Source organism: Mesoplodon bidens, assembly GCF_964165515.1.
Source record: "Mesoplodon bidens genome assembly, chromosome: 16".
In the NCBI taxonomy this organism is placed as follows: Eukaryota; Metazoa; Chordata; class Mammalia; order Artiodactyla; family Ziphiidae; genus Mesoplodon; species Mesoplodon bidens.
In genome coordinates, this window is record NC_138173.1 from 76971422 (window position 1) to 76991240 (window position 19819).

Here is a 19819-nt window from a genome sequence, read left to right on the forward strand (position 1 = left end):
GACCTTCCACTGGAGGGCGCTGTGGACACCATGGATGCCTGCCGCGCCCTTCTAGGGGCGCGGGGAGAGCACCACGCGGACCCTCGCTGAAGCTGGCCCCTGCACCCCAGCTGGCGCCCGCACCCTCCCCCAACCCTCACCGCCCCAGGGCTGCCCAGTGAAACAAGTGCGAACAGAGTCCCGGTCGCGGGCGGGACAGACGGTCGAAGTAAGGTGGCCACGCCCTTGCTCTTCCTGGGAGACCTGGCGGCTTTGCTGTTGACAGACACGAAGGGAAATGTAGCGCCTGAGCGCCCGTGGTCGCCCTAATGGCAGCCCTGGCCGAGGCCTACACGAGAGCTCAGGCGCTGGGGAAGATTGTGTACAGCCGTCAGACCCACTGGTCTCAGCTAAGCTCCCAACCCAAAACTCTTGAACTGTCAACTGCTCTATCAGGTTCAGGCCCGCCCGCTCCGCCCCTTGCGGCGCTCCGCCCCTTGCGGCGCTCCGCCCCTTGCGGCGCTCCGCCCCTTGCGGCGCTCCGCCCCTTGCGGCGCTCCGCCCCTTGCGGCGCTCCGCCCCTTGCGGCGCTCCGCCCCTTGCGGCGCTCCGCCCCTTGCGGCGCTCCGCCCCTTGCGGCGCTCCGCCCCTTGCGGCGCTCCGCCCCTTGCGGCGCTCCGCCCCTTGCGGCGCTCCGCCCCTTGCGGCGCTCCGCCCCTTGCGGCGCTCCGCCCCTTGCGGCGCTCCGCCCCTTGCGGCGCTCCGCCCCTTGCGGCGCTCCGCCCCTTGCGGCGCTCCGCCCCTTGCGGCGCTCCGCCCCTTGCGGCGCTCCGCCCCTTGCGGCGCTCCGCCCCTTGCGGCGCTCCGCCCCTTGCGGCGCTCCGCCCCTTGCGGCGCTCCGCCCCTTGCGGCGCTCCGCCCCTTGCGGCGCTCCGCCCCTTGCGGCGCTCCGCCCCAGCGCCCCTTACGGTCTTTGTATGTTATTTTAAAAATAGGATTAATATGCCCAAACGAAATGTTTGAACGGGCCTGTGTTCTAGCCTCTTCTCACAGCCCCATAACCAGAAAAGACCCACTAGTCTCAGCTAAGCTGAGACTTTGCGCGCGGGGCGGAGCGCCGTAAGGGGCGGAGCGCCGTAAGGGGCGGAGCGCCGTAAGGGGCGGAGCGCCGTAAGGGGCGGAGCGCCGTAAGGGGCGGAGCGCCGTAAGGGGCGGAGCGCCGTAAGGGGCGGAGCGCCGTAAGGGGCGGAGCGCCGTAAGGGGCGGAGCGCCGTAAGGGGCGGAGCGCCGTAAGGGGCGGAGCGCCGTAAGGGGCGGAGCGCCGTAAGGGGCGGAGCGCCGTAAGGGGCGGAGCGCCGTAAGGGGCGGAGCGCCGTAAGGGGCGGAGCGCCGTAAGGGGCGGAGCGCCGTAAGGGGCGGAGCGCCGTAAGGGGCGGAGCGCCGTAAGGGGCGGAGCGCCGTAAGGGGCGGAGCGCCGTAAGGGGCGGAGCGCCGTAAGGGGCGGAGCGCCGTAAGGGGCGGAGCGCCGTAAGGGGCGGAGCGCCGTAAGGGGCGGAGCGCCGTAAGGGGCGGAGCGCCGTAAGGGGCGGAGCGCCGTAAGGGGCGGAGCGCCGTAAGGGGCGGAGCGCCGTAAGGGGCGGAGCGCCGTAAGGGGCGGAGCGCCGTAAGGGGCGGAGCGCCGTAAGGGGCGGAGCGCCGTAAGGGGCGGAGCGCCGTAAGGGGCGGAGCGCCGTAAGGGGCGGAGCGCCGTAAGGGGCGGAGCGCCGTAAGGGGCGGAGCGCCGTAAGGGGCGGAGCGCCGTAAGGGGCGGAGCGCCGTAAGGGGCGGAGCGCCGTAAGGGGCGGAGCGCCGTAAGGGGCGGAGCGCCGTAAGGGGCGGCCCTGATCCTGATAGAGCAGTTGACTGTTCAAGAGTTTTGGGTTGGGAGCTTAGCTGAGACTAGTGGTTCTTTTCTGGTTATGGGGCTGTGAGAAGAGGCTAGAACACAGGCCCGGACATGGATAACGTTCGTGGGAAGTGGCCGCAGTGGCGCTCCGGATGCCTGCGCTCAGGTGAGGCCCCTGGACTGCCCGGTGGCTTGTGGGAGCCAGTGGTCAGGAGCGGAAGTCGGGCTGGCGTTTTCGGAGTGTTGCTTTTGCTAAGAGTAGCCCTCACGATACTGGAGGTTTTCCCTTGTGATGCGTCGGCAAGCTTGTTTCTAGTTTTTAGATCATCTTTTTCTTTTTTAATATTTAGTTAGTTATTCAGCTGCGCCGTGTCTTAGTTGCAGCACACGGGTTCTTAGTTGCCTCGTGGGGGATCTGCACGAGAGATCTTTAGTTGCGGCTTTCAGGCTCTCAGTTGCGTCATGCAGGTCTAGTTCCCTGACCAAAGATCGAGCCCAGGCCCCCTGCACTGGGAGTGTGGAGTCTTAACGACTGGATTACCTGGGAAGTCCCTAGATCATCTTTTTAAGATGTTTTCATTTTTGTGTGCTTTATGATTTTTATAATTTTTACAAATAAATGCAGTGCGTGGTGGGTATGTACTCAGCGTTTACTGATGCCTCTGCGGTGAAAAGCCTCAACACACAGGGTGGGCTGGCAGGAGACTGGTGCGGGGAGCCCCGTTTGGGCGGGATTGTGGGAGAGGCTCCAGAGGGTCCCCGGGGATGGCGGGGAGTCCAGAGGTGGGAAGGTTGCGAGTTGCAGGTTGCAGGTACTGAGAAGGCTCAGGGCTACTCCGGCTTCAGCTCTTGCGTTCTGAAGCTGGTTTTGGTCCCAAAGAGAAAACTGTTTAGGCTGTTGATGGGGGTCCAGACTACCTGGTTCCTCCCCTCCTGGCCCTGCTGCTGCCGCCCAGCCGCCCGCTGGAAGGCCTGTCCACTGTGCTCGGCCCTTCATCTCTCCCCCTACGTCGTGGCAGGACTGTAGGCCCCAGCTGCTCTGGGCAGTAAAAGGGAACTGGGAAGACCCAGTGGGCTTCGTCCACCTTTCTGTCCTGCACCCGCAGCGACCAGCAGCAGCATTCCAGTGGTGCCTGTTTTGTTGGCCCTGGATGGAGGAAGACGGGCAGAGCAGAGCCGCTGACCAGTGGTGAACAGGGACCTCTGGCTTCCAGCGGGGAGATTCAGTGCCCATCTGTCAGCACAGCACAGTCAGGCTTGACTGAGTGAGGTGTGGTGCTTGCCTTCTCTATGTGCCAGCTCCTTCTTCTGGAAACACAGTCTCTCTCTGGGGGTTGATATCAGAAGAGGTGATGAACACAGTGCAGGGCTGTTCAAGGAGAGTGTGCCTGGGCGCAGGCAGACTGAGTGGTATCCCCCTGGGGCTGTGAGTGGACGGACAGACCACATGCGCGCTTGGGGCCTCAGGCTAGCCTGAGTTCAGCCCTCCCCACCTCGTGCCGGCCCAGCCCTGGCACCACTGAAGCCTGTCCGGCCCTCTGGGCACCGGCCAGCTCTCCGGTGCCCAGGGCCTGGGCCTGGAAGCTGAGTGGTCTCACTACCCATGAACAAAGCCAGCGACAGAAACCCCTCAGCACTGGCTCGGGCAGCAGGCGGGATTAAGGAGCTGCTTCAGGACCCCCAGGAATCTGGATTTTCTGGCCCCTCCCTGCCTCTCACCTCTGCAGGCCCCGTGTGGCCTCGGGCTCCAAGCGCTGACCGGCCTTCCCCAGGTCTGACACCATCTCAGCCCGGGCTGCAGAGTACAGAGCCCTCTCTCACCCCAGCTCCTGGAGAAGCGGGTGGTGGGGGTTCCAGAATGACCTAGAGGAAGAGAGGGAGAGGAGCGCTCCCCAGAAGGAAGGGTCCTGAGCAGAAGCAAGCCACGGGCCCCCAGGTGCACCCCTGAACCTGTCGGAAAAGAAAAGCCAGTGCGTGTCCCATGAGGAAGCCGTCGTTGTAGCCTCTGAACAAGAAAGCTCCCTCCGGGCACCTGGTTGTAGAAGCGACACGTGCGTGATAGGAAACTGGGACACGTGGGAACATCTGGAGAAGAAAACCATTCGCCACCCGCATCCGGGGGTGTGGCTGTCGGCCTCACCTGCACCATCGGAAAACAAACTCAGTATGCAGTTTATGATCTGCTTTGGGGCTTAAAAACAAAACAGGCTTTCTCCGTGTTTTACAAGATCATCAATGACTGCTGTTTGTCAAGATTTCACGTTTTGATAAAACTTTTGACAAAGCCCATTTTCCCTATTATATAAACAGAATATATCGTAGAAAATTTGGGAAATGGGGAAAAGTAGAAAGAAATCACACTAGTTCACACCACATGGCAGAAATGTACCTTTTAATTTTTTTATATCTATACAAATTCTTCCCCGAATCTTTTTAGAATGGATTGCATCCATTAGGTCTCTTGGCTCCATAACCCTTTAGTGTGTGTTTCCTATATTCAACGATATTCTCTTACAAAACCACAGTGTAGGTACCAAATCCAGGTAGTTGGACATTGATACAATGCTCAACAAAGCAAGCCTTCTCATTGTGCTCGTGGCATTTTCCCTCCAACCCAGCATCTATTCTGGGATCCTAGCCTGCCTGTGGTCACTGTGTCTCCTGAGGAATCTATAGTGTGGAGCAGTTCCTCCACCTTTCTTTTCTCCCGAGATGGTTTATTAGTTGCAAGGGGAAAATGGTGCCCACACGGTCAAAAAACCAGAGGCCACTGACCGTGTGATCAAAATGGTCACTAGCCAGTGAAGAGCCCGTGGACACCATGCCCCTCCACGTGACGCCCTGAGGACACGCGGTTGCAGGCTGGAGAGGTGCGACCTGTGTCCAGTGATGCGGAAAGGGAAGGGACTGGGCAAAGCTCAGAGGGAGGCGGGAACAAGCCTGGCGTGTTCAGGGAGCCGTGACTGGTTTCACAGTTGGGGGAGCTGGAGGAAGAGGCGACACTGGACAGGTGGGTGGAAGCTGATGGAGGTAAGGCCTGCTGCTATCCGGGCACTGGGCCACCATCGAAGGCCCAGCCCAGCTGTGAGGGTGCCAGTCTCCACCCGTGCTTCTGTCTGGGCTCAGAACCCGGGGTGGGTGCCAGAGCAGCACACTTCTGTAGAAGGAGAATCTTGCGGAGGGACAATGTCAGGGAGCAGGGGCTCATTTCAAGGGCTCTCTGGGCTGTGGGGTTTCTGGAAGCAGGTTAGAATGAGGTGGCTGAGGAGAGACCACAGAAGTCACCTACAGGAAAGTGCCCAGAGCACGGAGAGACCACTCAGTGATGGGCTGGGGACAGGACGTTCGTCGCCTAAGCCCCACGACACGTGTCTAAGGCAGACGCTGTGAAGGTTTCTCAGCTGGGAGTAAACACAAGAGCATCCACTCTGCAGAGGACCCGAAGGCCGCCGTTCCTGCGGGAAGCCTGCAGCCCCGCGTCACGTGTGGAGCCCAGAGAACTCCCGCCCTCGGGAACTGAATCCTGCCCGCAGCCACGTGAGACCCCAGGGGAGACCCCAGTCGTGGCCAACACCTTGCCTGCAGCCTAGGGGAGACTCCAGCCCAGGACTGGCCAGGCTGTGCCCGGACTCGTGCAACACAAGAAGCCATGAGATCATAAACGCATGATGCTTCAAGCCCTTAAGTGTGTGGTCATTGAAAACCAGCGGTGAGGGAAACCCGGAGAATGTGGCGCGGCAGCCCGACGCGCGGGAGGGAGGGGATTTCTGCGCTGCCCCTGGCTTAGGAGGGGAATCCATCTGCAGAGGACCAGCCGCTGTGAGGCTCTGGCGCCCAGGCCGGGCAGGCTCGGCGCGCCCTCCCCTCGGCGGATTTGCTCCATGGGGAAGCGGTCCCTGCGGTTCTGCCTGCTTCTTCCCCCGGGGTGCTCCCCCCTTTCTCCACGAGCGCTGACTTCATCCGTCCGTGCATTCGCTCATTCCGCAGTCAGCAAGGTCACCTAACCCGGCTTACTCCCCGGACCTCAGGCCTGGACCTGGTGGAGGCCTCGCGGCCCGGGTCGGGAGCCCGGGAGGCGTCCCAGAAGTGCGGGGAGTGAAGCCCTGCAGGGGCGGGAGCGGTCGGTGTGAAGGTGGCCGGACAGCAACCGAGGGTCTTGCACGCGAAGCTAGGGAATCCGCGCATAACTCGCGAAGGCAGGCCCACGCCCCCCCGCGGCCTCCAGGGCAGCTGAGTGCAGGTCCTCCGGCGCCCTAGAATGTCACCGGAAGTGCCCGAGCCGCCCGGGAGAGGGAGGCGGCGCTTCCGGCGGGCGGCGGGGTCTCCGGGTAAGTGGCGGCGGACCTGGGCTTGGGCAGGGGGTGGTGGACGCTGGGCTGCGCCCGCGAGGGAAACAGAAATATGGGCGCAAGGATGGGCCGTCCCTACGGGGCACGGGGCCCTTGTGTGTCCTGGGCCCTCCCTGCGAAAGGGCTCACATCCGGGAGGAGAGCGGAAGCGGGGGGCGGCCCTACTCCCGCCGCTGTGACGGCCCCGGGGACAGCCTTCCCCGCCCATTGTGACGACCAGTGTGAAGGCCCCGGGACAGCCTCAGACAGTTCCCTGAAGTGAAATCAGTTTAATTTTAAGGCCTTTGTAAATCATCGAATTACCCGCCGTCCAGTGCACTTTTTCTTCTTCCAGCGGTGTATGAAGGTGCCTGTTTCCCATAATTGTCTATATGCTCATAAGGTGCCACTGTTTTTAAGCCTTTTTTTTTTTTTTTAAATATTTTACTTATTTTAGGCTGTGTCGGGTCTCAGTTGTGGCTTGGGGGAATTTCCGCTGAGGCACGCGGGCTCCTCGTTGTGGCACCTGGGCTTTCCTAGTTGCGGGCGCATGGGCTCCAGAGTGCATGGCTCTGTAGTTGTGGCGCTCGGGCTTAGCTGCTCCGTGGCGTGTGGGATCTTAGTTCCCTGATCAGGGATGGAACCCGTGTCCCCTGCACTGGAAGGCGGTTTCTTAACCACTGGACCACCAGGGAGGTCCCAGCTACTTGTTTATTTTCTTCTGCTGGTTACCTGTTCATAACTTTTACTAGTTTTTCGTGCTTTTTCACGAATATATAGTGGGTTTTTAGATATTGAGGATATTAATCTTTGTGTTGCAAATATCCCTCCCGTTTTTGTGTTTTTGTTTTGTTTTTGACAGTAAATATCCTTGTGTAGTTAAATCTGTCACACTTTACCTTTGGTGGCAAGCTTAGCAAAAGCATTCCTCAATCCAAAATTGTGCCATTCAGATCGTCACTTTTTTGGTATTTATATTCAGATCTTTTGTCATTATCAAGAAAAAATGTAAATTCATAGAAATTTGTCCAGACATCCGAGGACTGACTAAAGGTGCTGGTTGGTTCCTGGTGGAGCTGAGACCACAGCGGGCAGGTAACAGGTGCTGCCACGTCTGTTTCTGCTCCTAATCTGCTGGGGGGCAGGGGTGGGGGAGCCAGCATGGCCTAGACAGTTCCCAGAGCGTGTCCCGTGGAGCACTAGTTTCTGGGATGTCTGCTTATTCAGACCTTGATTTATAGTGAGGTGGCTCCTTCAGGGCCCTCTGGGCAGGCTCTGACCCTCCCTTCTCTGAAGGTACTCTGACCTCACCCCCACTCTCCCTGTCATTTTCTCCCCTTTCTTTCTCTTTCTTCCAGGTAGGTGTCCCACTACTGGTGTTTCTGCAGAAAGCAGCAAGCAGAGCCCCAGCCTGGGTCCACAGAACGCCACAGAGAGGGCTACCCTGATGGACACATGCACAGGTGAGGGAGGCAGCCAGGGGTCAGGGACGTGGGGACAGCTTAGGAATCGGGGCTCCCAAGTCCATCTGCCTGGCTGCTACTCTGGAGGTGTTACTAGGCTTGGGCAGCTTCTAACCATCACAGCTCCCCACCTCCATGCCTGCTGTGCTCCCTCAGCCCCTTCCTCCTTTGCTCTCCTGGACACACTACACCCTGCTCTCTCTCTGGTCCCCCCACCTGGAGTCCTCTGAGAACAAGAATTTTATTTTTTAAATTATAGTTGATTTACAATGTTGTGTTACTTTCAGGTGTACAGCAAAGTGATTCAGTTATACGTGCATGTTCTTTTGTGTGTTCTTTTCCATTATAGGTTATTACAAGATAATGAATATAGTTCCATGTGCTATACAGTAGGACCTTGTTGTTTACCTATTTTAAATATAGCAGTGCGTAGCTGCTGATCCCAAACTCCTAATTTATGCCTCCCTCCGCTCCCTTTCCCCTTTGGTAAACATAACTTTGTTTTCTGTGTGAGTCTGTTTCTGTTTTGTAGATAAGTTCATTTGTATCATTTTTTAATTTTATTTATTTATTTTTTTGTTTATTTATTTTTTTGCGGTCCGCAGGCCTCTTACTGCTGTGGCCTCTCCCGTTGCGGAGCACAGGCTCCGGACGCGCAGGCTCAGCGGCCATGGCTCACGGGCCCAGCGGCTCCGCGGCATGTGGGATCTTCCCGGACCGGGGCACGAACCCGTGTCCCCTGCATCGGCAGGCGGACTCTCAACCACTGCGCCACCAGGGAAGCCCTTAATTTATTTTATTTTTAAAATTATTTTGGCTGCATTGGGTCTTCATTGCTGTGCGCAGGCTTTGCTCTGGTTGCGGCAAGCAGGGGCTACTCTTCATTGCAGTGTGTGGGCTTCTCATTGCAGTGGCTTCTCTGTTTCGGAGCACGGGCTCCACGCACGCAGGCTTCAATAGTTGTGGCACTTGGGGGGCTCAGTAGTTGTGGCTCGTGGGCTCTAGAGCGCAGGCTCTAGTTGTGGCACACGGGCTTAGTTGCTCCACGGCAGATGGGATCTTCCCAGACCAGGGCTCAAACTCGTATCCCCTGCGTTGGCAGGCGGATTCTTAACCACTGTGCCAGCAGGGAAGCCCCTGTATCATTTTTTTAGATTCCACATATAAGTGATATCATATGATATTTGTCTTTGTCTGACTTCACTTAATACGATAATCTGTTGTTGCATGTTGCTGCAAATGGTATTATTTCATTCCTTTTATGGCTGAGTAGTATTCCATTATATATATATATATACATATATACACCATATCCATTCATCTACTGATGGACATTTAGGTTGCTTCTGTGTCTTGGCTATTGTGAATAGTGCTGCTATAAACACTGGGGTGCATGTATCCTTTCGAATTAGAGTTTTTTCCGGATATATGCCCAGGAGTGGGATTGCTCGGTCATACGGTAGTTCTGTTTTTAGTTTTTTAAGGAGCCTCCATACTGTTTTCCATAGTGGCTGCACCAGTTTACATCCCCACAAACAGTGCAGGAGGGTTCCCTTTTCTCTACACCCTCTCCAGCATTTATTATTTGCAGACTTTTTGGTGACGGTCATTTTGACCAGTGTGAGGTGGTACCTCATTGTAGCTTTGATTTGCGTTTCTCTAATAATTAGCAATGTTGAGCATCTTTTCATGTGCCTGTTGGCCACCTGTATGTCTTTGGAAAAATGTCTGTTTAGGTCTTCTGCCCATTTTTTGGATTGAGTTGTTTTGTTATTGAGTTGGATAAGCTGTTTGTGTATTTTGAAAATTAAGCCCTTGTCAGTTGCAATGTTTGTGAATATTTTCTCCCATTCCATAGGTTGTCTTTTTGTTTTGTTTTGTTTATGGTTTCCTTTGCTGTGCAAAAGGTTTTAAGTTTGATTAGGTCCCATTTGTTTATTTTTGCTTTTATTTCTTTTGCTTTGGGAGACTGACCTAAGAAAACATTGCTACAATTTATGTCATAGAATGTTTTGCCTATGTTATCTTCTAGGAGTTTTATGGTGTGCTGTCTTACGTTTAAGTCTTTAAGCCATTTTGAGTTTATTTTTGTGTATAGTGTGAGGGAGTGTTCTAACTTCATTGATTTACATATGGCTCTCCAGCTTTCCCAGCACCACCTGCTGAAGGGACTGTCTTTTCACCATGATATATTCTTGCCTCCTTTGTCTAAGATTGACCATAGGTGTGTGGGTTTATTTCTGGGCTCTCTGTTCTGTTCCATTGATCCATGTCTGTTTTTGTGCAAACACCATGCTGTTTTTTTTTAAATTTTAGGTATTTTTTGATACAGCAGGTTCTTATTAGTCATCCATTTTATACACATCCGTGTATACATGTCAATCCCAATCTCCCAATTCATCCCACAACCCTCCACGCAACCCCCACCACCACTTTCCCCCCTTGGGTCCATACGTTTGTTCTCTACATCTGTGTCTATATTTCTGCCCTGCAAACCGGTTCATCTGTACCATTTTTCTAGGTTCCACATATGAGAGTTAATGTACAGCAGTGTCAACTGGCCTAGGCTCAGGGTTGGTGACCAGGAAGTGTGTGGTGGATGACAGTCTGGCTGGCCACCTCCCTCTCGGGCTCCAGGCCCCTCTGTTCTCATGAAGATTTCAGGCCACATTTGGGGGAGGGCTCGTATTCAGTTGCCTGTTGTTGCTGTTGTTGAATTGTCACGTGACCTGTGCTAACAACTAGGCCGTCTTCCCTTGGCAAAGATACGTGCCATTTCAAGCTTTTCCCCACCATACTCTACCCTAAGGTTCTGGTTCAGCAGTGGGAGCCTGGGGAGGACGTGACCGTGGCTCCCACACCTGCACCTGCTCTCCCAGGAAGTCACGGAGCCCCTGTGTCGGGTGGTTCAGCCACCCTGTGTCCCTGCACATCATCCCTCGGGGTGTGAGTCGGGGATGACCCAGAGGTGTAGCCATGGAGCCACCCTTTGGGCCCAGTCCTTCCAGGCCGTCTCCCCCCCTTGTCTGACCCTACTCCTGACCAGATCTGGCCCAGACAGCACTCTTCAGTCTCACAATTTGGGGCTAAATTTTAGCAAATGCCACCATACACAGACTGTGTAGGAAAACGGGTTACTAAAAACATCCCATTCAGAAAAGGAATAAAGAGAAAGCACCCTGTCTGGGTTGCTGGCCTGAGCATATACTACGAGATGTATGGCCTGAAGGGAGGTGAGGCTGAGGGCTGGGTCCCAGTGTCAGAGTGGTGACCAGCATCTGTGCCAGGGGACTGAGCTTCTTGGTCAGGACGTCTGGCAGCCCAGGTTCTGCCTTCTGGGAAGACTTCTGGGCACTTTGGGCTGGAGGTGCGTCTCTTGGGGGTGGCCTGTGCATTCCAGGATGTTGAGCAACCTCCCTGGCTTTTACCCACTAGGTGCCAGGAGTGCCTCCTCCCCACTGTGACACCGGAAGTGTTTTCAAATGTGGCCACACGTGCCTGCTTTGCTGCCAACCACTTCTCTCTGCATTCCAGGCCATGAGGCCGTACCAGGGTGTCACCAGAGCCTGGGGGTCTGTCTCCCCTGACTCGTGAGACCAGGCAGACTGAGGTTAGAGGCTTGGGCCTTTTCTGGAGTCACAGGGAAGCCTGCTGATTAGCTCTCCCCCAGTCCCTTGTCCATTCCTGTGACCACAGGTGTTAGAAGTCGGGGAGGAGAGCTGGGCAGGAGGAGGACAGGCGGGATAATGGGTGTCTGCTGCCCACTGGCGTCTTACTGTTCCCTGTCATCACGTGGCTCTCCCGTGCATCTGTGTGTCGTTAGCAGAGTTCTAAGTTGTGCATCTCTGCCCCTCTTTTCCAGCTTTCCTAGCACAGGCACCGAGTGGCAGCCCGGCTTCCTGCTACGCTGCTTTGGTGGCTGAGCAAGGGGCTCAGAGCCCAGGGCTGATGCCACGGCAAGCAACCTTAGAAGAAGGGAGGCACCGTGGACAGGCTGTGCCAGGACTGTTACGGGGGCCTCCCCGGGCACTGCGGTTTCCAGACCCTTGTGGGAATGAGGAAGCTGGAGAGAGGCCCAGAGGTTCCCCTCGGGGACCAGTTGTTTATGAGGAAACTGGAGGGCAGAATGGCCATGAGGACAGTGTGTCTGGGTCAGAGATCACCCTGAATACAGCCTCCACGGCCGACAGGAGAGGCCACTGGAAAGGACGGCCTTACCGATGCAGCACCTGCGACAGGAGCTTCAAATGCTATTCAGATGTGGTGAAACACCAGAGCATTCACTCTGGGGAGAAACCCTATGAGTGCAGCGACTGTGGGAAGGCCTTCATCCACAGCTCCCACGTCGTCAGGCACCAGCGCATTCACAATGGGGAGAAGCCTTACATTTGTAAGGAGTGTGGGAAAGCCTTCAGCCAGAGCTTCAACCTCATTAGACACCAGAGGATCCACACGGGAGAGAAGCCCTACGAATGTGCTGAGTGTGGCAGGTCCTTCAGTCAGAGGTCAGACGCCATTAAGCACCAGAGAATTCACACTGGCGAGCGGCTGTATGAGTGCAGCGAGTGCGGGAAAACCTTCATCCACAGCTCAAACGTTGTCCGGCACCAGAGAATTCACCACGGAGAGAATCCTTACGAATGCAAAGAGTGTGGGAAAGCCTTCAGCCAGAGCTCCAACCTCATTCAGCACCAGCGGGTCCACACTGGGGAGAAGCCCTACGCCTGCCAGGAGTGCGGGCGCGCCTTCAGCCGCAGCTCCTTCCTCAGCGAGCACCGGCGCATCCACACCGGGGAGAAGCCCTACGAGTGCGGCGAGTGCGGCCGCGCCTTCAGGGCCCTGTCGGGCTTCTTCCGGCACCAGAGGATCCACACTGGGGAGAAGCCTTTCCACTGTGCCAGGTGTGGCAGGGCCTTCCGCCTGAGCTTTCATCTTATCCAGCACCAGCGAGTTCACGGCACGGAGTGAGCCTGTTGGGGGGTGAACGTGGAGTGGAAAATGGAGTAAATAAGATTGGAGTGTGGGTACAGCGCCCTTCACTTTTTGCCCACGCCCCCAGCTTTGTGTACTTCGCCCCACAGGAAGAGGGTAAAACTGTCTTGCTGGTCTCCAAGCCTGCCCGTGGAGGCCTGCAGTTTGTCTACCACTGCCTTGCCAGGAGCACCGGAAAGGAAAGAGGAGCCTTGGGGAAGGAGACGTGATGGCAACGTGTGCCTCGGAAGTTAAGTTATTTCATTTTCACAGCACTGGGTTTTCTCCTGAAGTATAATTTACATACAGTGGAACACACAGATCTTAAGTGTTTGGTTTTATGAGTTTCAACGAGTACAATGTGTTTTGACCTTTACGACCACCACACTCTCAAGATGTAGACTATTTCCATCACCCCAGAAAGTCTCCTCATGCCCCTTCAAGTCAGCCCCTCATCCTGAGAGGCAGCCAGTGATCTCGCTTCTGTCACTATCATTTTGCTTGTTCTAGAATGTTATATAAATAGTGATATAATTTATACTCTTATGTCTTTTTCCCTTTGCTTAATGTTTTTGGACGTTTATCCATGTATCAGTAGGTTTTGGGGGTTCTTTTGTGTTTTTTTTTTCAGTTTCATAGCTCTTTTGAAAAGTCAAGAATCACTTTCTACCCTGTATCAAAGCTATATGCTTATGTCTGTGTCTTTCTATCAAAGTATGAGCCCCTGTAGCTAGAATTATTTTAGTACAGCCCCAGATACAGGATGTGCACTCCACAAAAAAGTAAGTACATGAAATAGGCAGGGGAGTTTATGAAAGATAGGCATAGAGGAGAGACCATAGGCTTGGCCGGAAGGAGGAGGTACTGATTGACTTGTTGTCATGCCATTTTAGAGTATACAGAACTCTTCTCAGGCTCAGGAAGGTAGTATGAGATAAAGCAAGTTTAAGATGTTTGTACTTCGAACAGACATTTCCTAAGCACTTAGCTTGTCCAGGCTCTATGCCACTGTTGTAGGAAACACAAAGCCACTGTGATGGCTGCATTCAAGGACTTTGTAGGTAAAAGTCCAATAACAGAAGTATATAGAGGGAACTAGTGACACAGGAGGGCAGTAAACAAGACTGGGGCAAGGGAAAAACTGGGGTGAACACCCAGGGGAGGGGATTCCTGAGCAGATGGATTAAATGTTGTGTACAAAGCAAAGGTCAGGGCACACTAGCGGAATGTGAAGAGCGTAAGAAATGTGCTCACCCATAGGACCTTCCGGTTCGTAGCTGGGAGATGATTAGACAAAAAGCGTATGTAAAACAGTGGTCTGGGTGAGCTCACTGCTCATGGTCTGATATTTCATATCACAGTACGGTAGTGTTGTAGATAGCTACAAATGCCATTTGCCAGATAGCATGGGACAGGTGTCTTTGCTGGGGATGATACTCTGTACATATCATAAAACTGCTGTAACAAACTGAGTAAGGTCATGTTATGGGAAGTTTACTGTAATGACTGAGACAAATCTGAGCAGTCACCTGGCCACAAGTCCTGGGGGTCCAGCTGCAGGACCGAAACCCGTCCTAGTCAAGCTGTGGTTTGGTGCCACGTTGTGGGAACTGTCTGCTCTAGTTTAACTACTGACTGAATTATTTGGGTCCTGTAGCCAGCTGGGACTTCCAAAATAGTAGCTCAGTTCTAGGGCTCTTGTTGGCACCTTATTTTATGGTGTGAGCTTAGGCTACAGGATTGTGCAGCCTGTAGGGGCAGAGTTGCCCACAGAGTGCATTCAGGCACCAGAGCTATTGCGCTGCTGACTCTTGGGCCAAGGTAACATGGAAAGCTAAGCCTGAACTCCCATGCTAACCTGACCAAGGAGGTGAAAGACTTACATGCTGAGAACTATGAAACACTGAAGATGATTTAAAATGGAAAGACATGCTTTGGGATTGGAAAAATTAATATTGTTAAAATGGCCATACTACCCAAAGCAATCTACAGATTTAATGTGATCCCTATCAAATTACCCATGACGTTTTCACAGAACTAGAATAAGTAATCCTAAAACTTATACAGAACCATGAAAGACCAGAATTGCCAAAGCAGTCCTGAGGAAAAAGAACAAAGCAGGAGGCATAACCCTCCCAGACTTCAGACAATACTACCAAGCTACAGTAATCAAACAGCATGGTATTGGCACAAAAACAGACATACGGATCACCAGAATAGAGAGCCCAGGAATAAACCCACACACCTACCATCAATTAATCTTCAACAAGGGAGGCAGAAATATACAATGTAGAGAAGACAGTCTCTTCAGCAAGTGGTGTTGGGGAAGTTGGACAGCTGCATGTAAATCAATGAAGTTACTTAGAACACTTCCTCACACGATACACAAAAATAAACTCAAAGTGGCTTAAAGCTATGTAAGACATGACAACATAAAACTCCTAGAAGAAAACATAGGCAAAACATTCTGACATAAATCATAGCAACGTTTTCTTAGGTCAGTCTCCCAAAGCAAAAGAAATAAAAGCAAAAATAAACAAATGGGACCTAATCAAACATAAAAGCTTGAAAGCACAGCAAAGGAAACCATGAACAAAACAAAAAGACAACCTATGGAATGGGAGAAAATATTTGTAAATGTTGTCACTGACAAGGGCTTAATTTCCAAAATATACAAACGGCTTATCCAACTCAATTAACAGAAAAAATAACTCAAAAAATGGGCAGAAGACCTAAACAGACATTTCTCCAAAGAAGACACACAAATGGCCAACAGGCACATGAAAAGATGCTCAACGTCACTAATTATATTAGAGAAATGCAAATCAAAACTACAATGAGGTAACACCTCACACTGGTCAGAATGACCATCATCAAGAAGTCTACAAATAATACTGGAGAGGGTGTGGAGAAAAGGGAACCCTCCTACACTGTGGGTGGAACTATAAATTGGCTTCCGTACTATGGAAAACAGTATGGAAGTTCCTTTAAGAACTAAAAATAGAGTTACCATATGATCCAGAAATCCCACTCCTGGGCATGTATCTGGAGGAAACTAATTCCAAAGGATACATGCATCCCAATGTTCATAACAGCACTATTCACAATAGCTAAGACATAGAAGCAACCTAAATGTCCATCTACAGGTGAATGGATAAAGAAGATGTGGTATTAGGTTGACCAAAATGAACATTCAGGTTCTTCCATAACATCCGAATGAACTTTTTGGCCAAACAAATATATATGTGTGCGTGTGTGTGCGCGCGCGTGTGTGTATATACACACACACACAATGGAATATTACTCAGCCATAAAAGAGAATGAGATAATGTCATTTGCAGCAACATGGGTGAACCTAGAGATTATTATACTAAGTGAAGTAAGTCAGGAAGAGAAAGCCAAATACCATATGATATCACATACATATAGAATCTAAAAAAAAAAATACAAATGAACTTACAAAACAAATAGACGCACAGACATAGAAAACAAACTTATGGTTACCGAAGTTGGGGAGATAAATTAGGAGTTTGGGATTAACATACACACCACTATATATAAAATAAACAACAAGGTCCTATTGTACAGCAGAGGGAACTGTATTCAATATTTTGTAATAAACTATAATGAAAGATAATATGAAAAAATATATATGTGTATGTGTATATATATATATATATATATATATATAATGTAAATCACTTTGCTATACACCAGAAACACAGCATTGTAAATAAACAATACTTCAATTTTAAAAAAAGAAGACACAGTGACAAGAAAGCAATGAGACTACCACTCATGAAAAGGCAGGCTTTTAAAGTAGAACTTTTAGAAATGAAAATTATAATCACTGAAATAGAATTCAATGGGTAGGTTAAGTAGCAGATTAGACACAGCTGAAGAAAGCATTAGTGTAGTGGAAGAAACATGCAAGGAGGCCTGGAATACCACAGGGATGAGGAGATGGGAAACATGAAGAAAATGTTCAAAGATCTGTAGAAGAGAATAAGGTCTGATGTAGATGTGACAAGAATCCCAGGAGAAGAGAGTGAAGGAGAGGAGATACAGCAAAACCCTACACTGACCCCCGTGAGTATGCAGATCCTCTCCCACAGGCCATCCAGGCAGAGAAACAACAGCCAACCCCATCTGGTGAAGATGAGTGTCTGCATCCCCAGTTTTAACCTCAACCAGTCTCCCCGTAATCAGGCCAATGAAATAATCAATTAAAGGAGAGAATGCTGAAATTGTTATCTATGTCCTGGAAGTTCCAGCCATTCTCAAGACCCAGAATCATTATCTTCAATGTTTAAGCCAGAGTGGACAACTACCAACAAGTCGTGCCAACCTACAGCTGAGAATGGAGGACCTGACTGCTTGGATGGACTTCCACAACTTCTGGTGGCCCCTGTGCCACAATCACAGTACTGTGACTCTGCAATTTACACCCCACTCACAGTGTTCCAGCAAGGCTTCTCTGTATTTAATGAAAAACATAAATTCACAGATGCAGGAAGTATAATGATATGAAACAGCATAAATAAAAAGAAATCCACACCTGGAGACAACACAGTGAGAACACAGACCAGCAAGAAAAAGACCTTGAGGAGCCAGAAAAAGACACCATCACCAGCAATCACAGTCACGCCATCACCACCATCACAATCACACAATCACACTGCTCAAGCCAACAGTAAGAGACAGAAGACGGTGGATTCGTGTCTTTAGTGCGTTGAGAGAAAATATCTGTCCATCTAGAACTGCACACCCAGCAAAATTATTTTTTATAGATAAGGTGAAAACAGACATTTATAAATAAGTAAAATCTGAGGCAGTTCATTAAGCAATTTTCACTGAAAGGACTTCTAAAATTTGTACTACAAAAAAAAAAATGATTTCAGGGCTTCCCTGGTGGCGCAGTGGTTGAGAGTGCGGCTGCCGATGCAGGGGACACGGGTTTGTGCCCCGGTCCAGGAAGATCCCACGTGCCACAGAGCGGCTGGGCCCGTGAGCCATGGCTGCTGAGCCTGTGCATCCGGAGCCTGTGCTCCGCAACGGGAGAGGCCACAACAGTGAGAGGCCCGCGTACCGCAAAAAAAAGAAAAAAGAAAATGATATCAGGATGATAGCTTTCGATACAAGATGGAATTGGAGCAAAGAAGAAGATCGATGTGAGTGAAACCCACACTGTGTGAGGACGTCCACTGGGCCCTGCACGGGGGCAGAAGGGACTTTCAGGTCCTAAGAGCCTCCTTTGTTGGGAAGGGCTGTAACACACTTTAATTTTAGACTTTAAATATGCATAGTATAGTTTAACCTTAATTACTATATATAAATGGTGTGTATGTTTCCAGTCCAATAGAAAAAAATGCAATAATTTAAAATGAACAAAAACTTACTATATCAACTAAAAAATAAACAGGAAAAGAAAAATCTGGAAAAAGCTAATCAGAGTAAGATGGTAGAAACCACCCAAATAGGTTCATAATCACAGTAAACCTAACTAGATGCAATGTCCAGTTAAAACAGTAAGGTTAGTAGGAGGAGCCTGTAACTAAGAACCACAGTACCTGCGAAGACAAAGTAGGCAGAGGCAGGAGTCCACCAAGGGGCCTCCGGACGTAAGACGCCCGCCAATTTGCTGTGCGAAGTTCTGGGAAGGCTCCATGACTGGAGACGGCGGGCCTACAGGGTCCTCACCAGAGAACAGGAACCATCTCAGAGAAACAACAAAGTCCTGCCATAAAGACCAACCTCAGTGGCAACCGCATTCAGCTGCTCCAGAGGCAGCAAGGCTCCCCTGGGCTCAGAACGCCCCCACCCCGTCCCCATGGATGGAAGGCCAGCACCAGACAGCTGAGGAGGTTCTCGATGCGCGTGCGAGGTCAAATCAAAGAAAAGGAGCTTTTTACAAACTCAGAGGAAACAGAGATAGTGCAAGAAATGTAGAAAAAGTGAGCATGATGGTAGTTAGTAACTTCAAGGAGATCAAGAAGGAACTGTGTCCACTAAAAGAGAACAGAATAGGGGACTTACTTGGTGGTCCAGTGGGTAGGACTCCACGCTTCCACTGCAGGTGGCACAGGTTCAATTCCTGGTCGAGGAACTAAGATCCCACATGCTGTGCACTGCAGCAAAAACAAAAAACAAACAAAAAAAAAACAGAATAGTATTTTAAAAGGAACAATTCAAAAGAAGGAAACAAATCTTAAAAACGTGATAAGCAAAATTAAAAACAAATTAGGGGGGACTTCCCCGGTGGTCCAGTGGTAAAGAATCTGCCTTCCAATGCAGGGGACGCGGTTTCGATCCCTGGTCAGGGAACTAAGATCCCACATGCTGCGAGGCAACTAAGCCTACACGCCGCAACTACTGAGCTCGCGCGCCTCAACTAGAGCCCACATGCCACAAGCTACAGAGCCCACGCACCCTGCAGCTTGTGTACCACAACCAGAGAAGAAAAAACCCACACACCACAACTAGAGAGAAACCCATGCACCACAACGAAGAGCCTGCGTGCCATAAGACCTAACGCAGCCAAAAATACAACTTAATAAAACACACACACACACACACACACACACACACACACACACAAATTAGGGGACTTCCTAGTGGCACAGTGCTTAAGACTCCATGCTCCCAATGCAGGAGGCCCGGGTTCGGTCCCTTGTCAGGGAACTAGATCCCACATGCATGCTGCAACTAAGGAACCCTCGAGCTGCAACTAAGATCGGGTACAACCAAATAAAAATAAAATTTTTTAAAAAAAACTAGTAAGACGGTTGAGAGGTAAAGTTGAGAACATCTTTTTACAAGAACAAGAAGACAAGGAGGTGGATGATAAGACAGAAAGATTAAGACTAACAGGAGTTCTAGGGGGAAGAAAAGGAAACAAAATGGTGAGGATGAAATTATCAGAGAAATAATGTTAATTTTCTCCCAGAACTAAGAGACATGAATCACCAGAGCAAAAGCACCTCCCAGTACCCTCCACAGACAACAAAGGAAAACTGATGCCAAGTCTCAACGTGGAGAACACAAGAGTATCAGTGATGCAGACCTCAGAGTGGGCAGGCTGGGCTCTCTGGCTGGTATGCAGCTCGGGGTCCCACCCCAGCCTTCCACGGCCCCAGAGCTCTCGGGCAGAGAGGACCAGTGACCCAGGACTCAGCATTAAACACACCAGCCAG

The 19819-nt window shown here is 51.5% G+C and overlaps 1 protein-coding gene across 8 annotated transcripts; it reads left to right on the forward strand.

Moving 5' to 3' along the window:
• The first annotated feature begins 1830 nt into the window (after positions 1-1830).
• ZNF696 (zinc finger protein 696) lies at positions 1831-14497 on the forward strand. Of its 8 annotated transcripts, none has more exons than XM_081258260.1 (3): positions 1831-2030; positions 7551-7655; positions 11518-14497. In XM_081258260.1, exons 1-3 carry the CDS (start codon positions 1976-1978, stop codon positions 12621-12623), a joined length of 1266 nt encoding a protein of 421 aa, XP_081114386.1. In that variant the 5' UTR covers positions 1831-1975; the 3' UTR covers positions 12624-14497. The 8 variants fall into 8 exon arrangements, 7 of the variants coding, with proteins under 7 accessions (XP_081114386.1, XP_081114388.1, XP_081114385.1 ...); XM_081258259.1 differs by lacking the exon at positions 1831-2030 and adding an exon at positions 6089-6192; XM_081258263.1 differs by lacking the exon at positions 1831-2030 and adding an exon at positions 6213-6559.
• Positions 14498-19819: the final 5322 nt, after the last annotated feature.

Bases quoted from the DNA above. Each gene is read 5' to 3' on its own strand.
- ZNF696 (XM_081258259.1), top strand. From the start codon at position 6,123: ATGTCACCGGAAGTGCCCGAGCCGCCCGGGAGAGGGAGGCGGCGCTTC. The intron at 6,193-7,550 runs GTAAGTGGCGGC...TCTTTCTTCCAG, and splicing joins GCGGGCGGCGGGGTCTCCGG to GTAGGTGTCCCACTACTGGT. The intron at 7,656-11,517 runs GTGAGGGAGGCA...CCTCTTTTCCAG, and splicing joins CCTGATGGACACATGCACAG to CTTTCCTAGCACAGGCACCG.